The 9,250-nt window shown below is 42.6% G+C and overlaps 1 protein-coding gene across 1 annotated transcript; it reads right to left on the reverse strand.

Annotated features, from left to right (window-relative positions):
* Nucleotides 1-211: 211 nt before the first annotated feature.
* LOC136479052 (caffeoyl-CoA O-methyltransferase 1-like) lies at nt 212-562 on the reverse strand. Its single transcript, XM_066477041.1, has one exon. The coding sequence runs from the start codon at nt 560-562 to the stop codon at nt 212-214; it is 351 nt and encodes a 116-aa protein (XP_066333138.1).
* Between the last annotated feature and the right edge of the window lie 8,688 nt (nt 563-9,250).

Raw genomic sequence — 9,250 nt, forward strand, 5'->3', positions numbered from 1 at the left:
AAAGCTCCTGAATCCGGTAGTTTTTCATGGAGATCTGTTTCCTGCATGGAGGAGGCTGATGGATGGAGAGGGAGAAGAAACAACTAATTTTACTAAATGAAGGGGAAAGACAACAAAATACGCAACGCGAGCTGACACACCCACAATTGTATTTTTAAGCCTAAAGAAAAGACCAGCCAATAGTAAATTGGATACAAAATAAAAGGATTGATCAAAGAGGATTGGGTGAGGAATCATCTGTTTGGCTGTCGGCGTCCACGAACACGAAGTCGAAGGCGCTGTGGTTGGCTTGGTCGGTGAGGAGCGCGTGAAGGTGCTTCAACGTGGGGTCCACACACAGAAGTCCATCTTTGTGCGTGACCCGGACCTGGTCGAAGAACGGCCAGCTGAGCTTGTAGTAGTCGCGGCTCATCGATGGCCATGAACTTGCCGTTGCTGGGGAGCGCGAGGGCCTTAAACAGGAGCAAGCATCTGTTGAACACGCCCACTCGATGGAGTTCTTGGTGCCACAGAGCTTGATCAGCATCCGCAGCACCTGTGCCTTGTCTGGGGGCATCGTCATGTTCCACCTGCTCTCACATGCGTGCACACACACAGTTATCGAACGAACTTGCAGAGATAAGAATAGTTAGAGCTCTACACCTGCGTCGTCGTGCTGCCAATATATTGTCGCCGGGGCCTTTTAACTGGGCTAGTGGACCAAAAATAGATTACAATTGAAGCTTGAATTAATAGAGAAGAGAAAGGGATGCATCTAGTTGATTAATGAAACCAGTATAATGGGCTGCAGTTTCAGATCAGCGAGAAGCAGTTTTAGATCAATGGAGATTAACGTGCAGGAGATGGCGGACGGATGGAGATCAGTGGGACTTGTTTAATTAGGATGAGTATTGCACGATAAATGCAGGAGATGCTATGCACGGACGGGGATTAGTGGAACTTGTTTAATCAGGATGAGCATTGCATGAGGAAGGGTGAGCATTGCATGTGGAATTGAATAGGGATGACTCGGCAGCATGAGAAGCTAGGAAAATCTTGTAGCGGGGGTCTCCTATTTAGGTATAGAAGATATGTCTTCATGATTCTATTGAAATATAAATAAATTTATCGATTGTTAAGTTTAGTCAGTTGTCTTTATCATAGCTGTCATCGCTTCGAACCTCATTGATAAAGACATTAGGTTGGATTTAATCGGTTTATAAACTTATTTTATATTAATTAGATAGTCGACGGTTTGCATGTTATACTGTAAAACTCTTGGAATCGGCTATTTTGCCGATAGCCTGCGCTTTCAGGATCTAATCCTTCACAAATATATTGGCTCTTTAATGATTGTCTTATTTTTATCTTGGTTAATGAGCCAATACGGTACTTCACCTTACCAACCAATTAACGCAACTAAGCTCAATCATAAATTCCTTTATTGCATTCTTTTCTCGTGATTATTGGCAGTTAGATCCATAAATTCAATTAATACTTGATGATAGCCGATAGCACTTATCTTGAATATTTTATGAGCATGCTGGATATCAACTCTATAGTTGATAGCTTTATCTGATTGGCTATTTAGCCACAAATTGGAACTGTCTTGAGAAACTGTCTTAAATTACTGATTACTTTTCTCTCCTTGTCAATTGCAGGGTCAAATTTAATGACACGCCTATGGTTTCGAAACCGACTTGTCCTACGTTTGGAGTTAAGTAGATCTCCTAGGTTTTCGTGTGTCCTGCACGGTAACCAAATTTCCGTGTCAAGACACAAGGTATCCCATGTGGCAACAGACTAAGATGAGAAGGGTCCCAAATTTTTCCTTCATAGAATTCTACGATTTAAGAACTTACCCAAACGTGGTGGACTGCAAAGGTCAGACAGGGATGTCACCGTCTGCTGACTACCACAATCATTTGTGGGGTAGGCCGCAAACCTAGATAACCCAATAGCCCAAATAGCACGTTTATACCATGGAATACTACTCTAATCTCAGCGACACAGAGCGGAACACTCAATATGAGGAGAGAACTGGTGTGAAGGTGTGATTCACTTAGATATAAATGCAAGTCTAGCTACAAAAGTTATACAACCAATAAACACTAATATACCACTACAAGAAAGTAACAATGCAACTAAGGTACGAAGTATAGTAGAGAAGATATATCTATTGAATACTCAAAGTCATACAAAGGAAAAGATACAAGGGCTTCACCTTGAAGACTAAAGACTTGCTCACAGTGACACTTAACTTCCAACTAAATTAAACTAACTACTACTGCCGGAGAGTGGAATGAAGAGCTTCTTGAGTGTTGTGTGGGTTACTATATATGTGAGGTGGTACCCCCTATTTATAGTATCTAGAGGGTAAGAAGGTGGGCCCCTCAATCCGTAGGAGAGCTCCTTAATGACGCTGAGATCAAACCAACCTCAATGGAACGTCCCATGATGCTCCTGGATGTGCTTCCTTGCATGTCACAAAAGGTGAGGCGGTTTGGTGCCTATGGGGCTTCAGGCGACTAAGGGGGAGTGGTGGTTCGGCTGACCTATCCACTGGCCATGGTCCCTTTGTATTCTACAGGTAGCTTAGTCCACTTCTCAATTGTGATGTATATAGGGTGCCTCGGTTGATTTGGTTGACGATGGTTACTTGGTGAGTCCATGGATCCTTGTGATACTTATTCTAAGCCTTTGATCTTCAACCGACATAGAAGCAGTGGTGCATGATGGTTGTGAGTGTGTTTCCTCACTTTGCACCAAAGTTGGGGAGGATCAGTGACGTGGACTGGTTGGGCGACCATGCCTAGGTAGGCCAACCCCTTCCAAGGACCAATTTGAGCCATGTTTGACAAGTGGGTCCCTACACATCAGTACTCTCCAAAATATGTGTGCATACTTTATTTTGAACAAAATATATATGAGAAATGCTATAATCCTTGTTTATTCCCGAGGTGTTTGGTGGTCAGATTGATCATGTAATTAACGTTAATAGACACATACCATACACTTCAAGAGCTAAGATTATCTTTTTCGGTGGTTCCTTCGTGGGTGTTTATGCAGCAATAACATGTTAACAAAGATTGTTAAGAGATTCCTTTGGACGGAATACAACAGTTGCAACATATAAACCATTGCACCTTCAATATATACATTGCCTTGATGACTAAGCACGTTGGAGAAAGATTGTTAAGATGGCAATTGTGGTTACAAACATGAAACATATATAAGTATTATTTTATTTGAAAAAATATAATTCTACTCCTTGATGTGATGGCTCTCATGGCTTGGGTCCCACAACCACGTCATATTGGTCTCCATCGTTGAGATTTGGTGACCTCGCTGGTAGTGAGGAGGGGAGACTTTCATATATCTAATAGCTTACTATTAGTATCCAAATAACCTCCTCTTTGTGAGTTTTGCTTCCATGGTTAAGATGTGGCAAATGATTTGGTTTCCAAATTTCTAGCTAGGTTTTCTTGGAGTGACTGCATCACATATAATGATATATGCATAACAAGCTAGGAAGATACATTTTTGTTCAACTATGTTGGATATTCTTATTCGTTTATTTGCATCTGTGGATTTTGTGCCACCTTTGTTAACGTTGGGGCTTTTGCTAAGACTACATCATTATAGGCAAAAATTGATAAAACGTAACGGCTATTGCTGTTACAAAAATGCGACCTATATATCGACCTATGCGATGCGAACAACCAATGCCATTGTTCCGCTCCTTCATGCGATGGCTCCTGTGACTCAGGTACTAGCCACCTCACATTAGTTTTATTTCTTCTCCAGATCTGGTGACCTCACCTGTGTTAGGTAGGAATGGGAACTTGCCATATTATCATTGTTCTACAGAGCGTCTCCAAATAATCCCCTTTAGAGGTTTCTTTTCATGGGTATTACAATCTTGCGGGTGATTAGGGTTCTATGCATGTTTGTTGGTTTTCTCACATCTAACAAGGTATTTGACAAGCTTGCAAGTTATTCCTATGTCTACTTAATACTTTTGGACATTTGATTTTGCACCATCGATCCTTTTGGTTCACTTAATTAGAGAAGCTAGTGTTGGTGTTTTTGTATTCTTCTTTTTTTTTCTAATATAAGAAGATGGCTAATGATCATTGAAAGGTTTCCACACGTCTTGTTTGAAATTATAGGGTGTTTCCTCTTTCTACTTGATAAGTTTCTAAGTCATGTTTCTAGGTTCGAAAAGAATTCTCACTTCTACCGTCTTCATTTTTTTCGGCGTCACCTCAACGATTTGGTAGCATGATACATAGATTGGAGATGGATATAGTTGTGTCGAGGACCCATTTGTGAGCTTTTACGTTAATTTGTGTTTCTCAGGGCCTGTGTAAGAATTTGGAAAAGATTTTTTTTGATACAACCAGTACTAAGTTTATCACAGTAAAGTGGCCTAGAGATCCGTGCCGTTCAATTGCGGACTTGATCTCTTCATTCAATTCAAAATTGGAATGGCTTGTGAATGATAATAAGTTCTGTATAATATGTCGCTTGGATTTGATGGCAGTACATAATTGCTCTATGCGTTTGTAAGGAATGCAATAAATAAATACTTGTGAATGCAGAGTAGCAAATTAAAGCTACTAGCTGTTTACATATCATTTGTCGCCACAGCCTTGTACCTGATAATGGGCTTGGAATGGATTAATTACTACCCTATATACATTTCTACGACTAAGTTGAGCCATCAATAATTTTTGGTAAGCATTGACTACATCCCAAGAAATTATGTAGTAGAAAACACATAGCCAAAAGAAGATCTGAAACGTAGATTTTCCATGAATTACTGTAGTCCCAAAATTGAAGCAAAGTAGCCAGTAAATAGCAAATTGAGCCAGTAATCATTGTCATCTTAACTAGACAATATGGACGGGAGATGTCTATTCATATACAAGCGTTTATTTCTATATCAGGAGGCTGGTATGGAAGGGTTTTTTCTCGTCACCAGTATGTAACACCCCAAATTTTGAATTTTTGGAAATAGAGCTAAAATGATTTAATTTGGAATTATGTACTCATGAAAACATAGGGAAAATAAAAATTTTCATTAAATTAAAATTCATCATAAGGATTAACAACGTGTTTGTGCATACATGCCGGTGCATTGGAATTATTGGAATGTGTGGCTTTGTCTAAAATTCAAAATGATTCAAATGGATTTGAGAAACATTTAGAAAAACTTAACTTCCTCTCTCTCCCCTCTCCCTGCTGGAAGCCGCCTGCGCAGCCCAGCAGCCTAGCTCCGCTCCACCGTGCAGCCAGCAAAATGAAGCCCAGCTCTGCTCCCGCACGGCCCGCTCAGCTCCGCAAGACCCCGGCCCGCTGGCGTCGGCTAGCTGATGCCTCAGGGCAACCATCTCTTCCTCCCGCGTTCACCGACAGCTCGGGCCCGCAGTTCAGGCCTTCTCCTACCTCACGTAACCAGGCCAAACTCTGCCGCCGAGAGTCCGAGGTCGCCTAGCGTCACCTTGCCTTGCGCCTCAAGCAGCCGGTCTCATAAATACCGATCCCCGCACCGCTACGTCATCCTGTGCCCTCTCTGCTGCCATCGGGATCTCGCCATCGAGGAGAATCTGTTGCTGCCCCTCACGTCAAGGAAGACCTGGAGCCGCCATAGCCGACGTACGTCGTCACCGTGCCGCTTCTGCCGTCAAAACAATCTTGGTGAGCCCGCTGTCTCCTCCTCCGTCTACCCATGCATGTTTTTCCCACAGCCATACGAGGTCCCTAGGCCCTTCACCGTGTTTCGCTGGTGAGCTCCGCCTCGCCGGCAATGGCCGTCACCTGCACCAGGACCCAAATCCGCTGAACGAGTCATGCGAGCGACGGAGCTAACAGAGCAGCCATGCAGCCATGCGATGCGTTGCCTGGAATCAATCTGCTAGTTAGCTTGATGACCTCATCTTCCACGTCATGCTTTATTGTGGCCGTTTTTCTTTACAAAAATAAACCTTGAAATACAATAGGAATACGTAATCATCCTGAGCCGTCCGTTTTTAGATCAATGGTCCAGATTAGAACTTACCCCTTCGCTGTTCTTTTTGCTAAAGAGTCCCTCTGTTTTTGACAAATAAACCCACAGTCCAAAACATGTTTTCAGATTTGGTTTTCTTCATTTGAAAGCGTATTTTGGTTCGGTTTTAGTGAAATACGTTTTCAGTTATTCACAGTTTTGCCATCCAACTTGTTTTAGCCGTAAAATCTCTGTTTTAACTCCGATTAGATCCGTTCAAGTTGCGTTGGGTTCGTAAATAAGTAATCTACACGTTTATGCTACTGTACAGTAGGTTTCCAACTTTTATAATTCGAGCTTAGATCTAATCTATTATTTGTCTATAGGAAATCTTATTTAAACCATAACTTTTCCGTTTTAGATCCGATTTTTGCGATCTTCGCGTCTGCGTGTTCATAGCGAGACGTAGATTCGTTTTCCAAACTTTTCATCTTGATTCTTTGCTGTTGGTGTACTGTTCTAATTTGTAGCCTTGTTTGCTTTGCATGATTGCTCCTGGATGCTTGTATGTTGCTGTGATTATCGAGTATAGACGGTGAGCAGTTCTCGGAGGATCAATGGTACGACTTTGACGAGCAGGACCAGCAGGTGTACATTGCTCAAGGCAAGTATAGCATGGGATCATCCTTGTTTCCTATTCACTTTAATTCATTAAATTCATATTGCATGTGTCGCCTTGATAGGGATTTCCTAGAATTGAACTATTACCTTGTCACCTATGGGTTATGCATATGGGTAGCTTTGCTAGAGCTCAATTGAATCATGATCTTGTAACTTGACTAATGGTATATGCAATAAACGCTAAAATAGGACTTTTTAGCAACATGGAAACAGGGGGCTGGAGTGTTTAGCTACTTTCTAAATGCTTCAGATTCCTCTCCCTAAGGACTTATCTGTAAGTGATCATCCGGGACTTACAGTACAGCTGTGAGAGCTACATGGCTCTGGCTTTGGCTCAGTATGAGGACCTTTTCTAGCTTGTTAGTGGTTACCTTTATGGCGCAAGAGGGGTGTGTTCCGGGTTGGATATAGTGCGGCCTCTGTCCGTTAGTGTATAGGCTGCGCGTCATTGTGCCTGTAGGAAGAGGAGCTCTACATTCGTAGGCCACAGAAACCTAGCGGCCCTAACTTGTTAGACGAACCTTTGAAAGGCTTCATAGTGACCCCTGTCTGCTCACCTTGGAAGTGTTTTGGGAGTTATAAACCCGGGCATATGGGAATCACGACTCACAGTGAAAGTGTACAACCTCTGCAGAGTGTAAAACTGGTATATCAGCCGTGCTCACGGTCACGAGCGGCCTTGGAACCCTTATGGAATAGATGAACACTAAGTAACATTTGTTTATGCTATTCATTATTCATGTTTACATTTGATCATGTGTTTGGCAATGGGAATTGAAACAACTTGATGCTACTCATAAGCTAAAATTGTGACAACTAAAAGCTGAACGCTGTTGAACCATGTCTAGCCTTTTGAGCCTCATGAACCCCGTGTTACACTTGTTGAGTACGACATGTACTTACGCTTGTTTATTTTCATTACTTGGATAAAAATCCTGGATGGGTAACAGATGACCTTGAGAATGATGATTTCCCTGAGGACTACTAGACTTGTGGTCAACCAGTCGACGCCCCTGTGAATTGGAGCTTCCACGAGAGATCTTTTTATTATTTCCGCTATATTTACGTGATAACTCTGTCTTATTCGTGATGTAATAAACATTTGTGATGATACTATTCATAATTTGTCAGCTTATGTGTGTGACTGATCTCTGGGCACACATAAGATTTTGCACTCCATTTTATCCTTAAAATTGGGTGTGACAGATTGGTATCAGAGCCATGTTGACTGTAGGACGCAAGCCTAGTTAGCAATGGTCGTTTTAGCTTCTTTTGCTTCACTCATTTCATGCTTTCTATCTCACCCTTGTTATTTGCTAAAGTTTTATGCTTCTTTTGCCTTATTCTATTATAAAAATTACTGCTTCTAATCTAACCTAACTAAACCTAATTCTGTAGATGCCTCGTACCCACAAGACTGCCCGCATGAGCACTGGAGGGTATTACCCGCCACAAGGTTTGTCCGTGGATCCTGAGGAGGAAGAACCACAGGAGCAGGAATTAGATTCGCCAACACCGCCAACGCCTGAGTCCACACCTGAGCCAGCCCATGATGACCCTCAAGAAGTTGAGATCGTTGACTTGTCTGAAAACGAAGATGAAGACATTGTTGAGGAGGATGAGCCGATCCCGCCATTGGGGTGGACAACAAAGGTGTGGTATAAGCCGGGATGTGAATACTCCGTTTCACATCACCGACTCTTGAGCCTGCTGCAGACATACTACAGTGATTGGGATGCAGCTGTAGAATACGCTTGCGAAGAGCATGCACACCCTCTTGAAGACACCTACTGGAAGGTTAGGGTGTGCATCACCATCAAGGATGAGCAGAAAGGTGCGTATCAGCTGGATTCAAACTACGCACACCATGGTCACCGCGCTACCATGGAGGACGGCATAGAAGATGCAGCCGCTGAAGCTTGCATAGGCCTCCGTGGTCGCCGATTCGAGGTCATGAAGGATGATCAATATCGATTCCTTCCTCATCAACACCCAGAATTGGGATGGGCGATGATGGACCCGCAGGGCACGGATCCAACCACGGAAGCGATGGTACACTTTGGTTACGAGGCTGTGTCAAGGATTCGCCGGTTGGAGGATCATTTGAAGGTTCAGCAGAAAGCAATCAAGAGGCACCAGCAAGTGATAGACGAACAAAGGGTGTGCCTTAATTTGCCCAAGATGTATGAGGAGCTTCCTCATAAGTATCGCCCCTAGATGTTGGAGTCCCTCTTTAAGTAATAGCACGATAGTAGAACGAGTGAGTCGAGTTGGGTCGAGTTTTTAGTGCAGTGTGGACATTGCGTGTTTAGTTGATTTGTTCTTATGTTTATGCATGAGTTGGATCTTTGTAATGTGTGCTGGAACTTCGTGGGCATGTCCGCAAGTTTCATATTTAAGAATATTAAAGTTTGGGTCAATAAATAAATAGTGGGTTTGTTACATCTCGCTCCTTCGGAATCTGTTTTTCGGAGCAGTCTGCCTTTATCTTAATGCCGAATAAAATATACACGACCTAAAATTATGAAATTGTTGTGGGAATAACTAGACTTAATTACCTTTCCAATGCCTCTGGAATCACCCCCATATCTGATCTGG

The sequence above is a fragment of the Miscanthus floridulus genome, chromosome 9 (genome assembly GCF_019320115.1).
Source record: "Miscanthus floridulus cultivar M001 chromosome 9, ASM1932011v1, whole genome shotgun sequence".
Classification (NCBI taxonomy): domain Eukaryota; kingdom Viridiplantae; phylum Streptophyta; class Magnoliopsida; order Poales; family Poaceae; genus Miscanthus; species Miscanthus floridulus.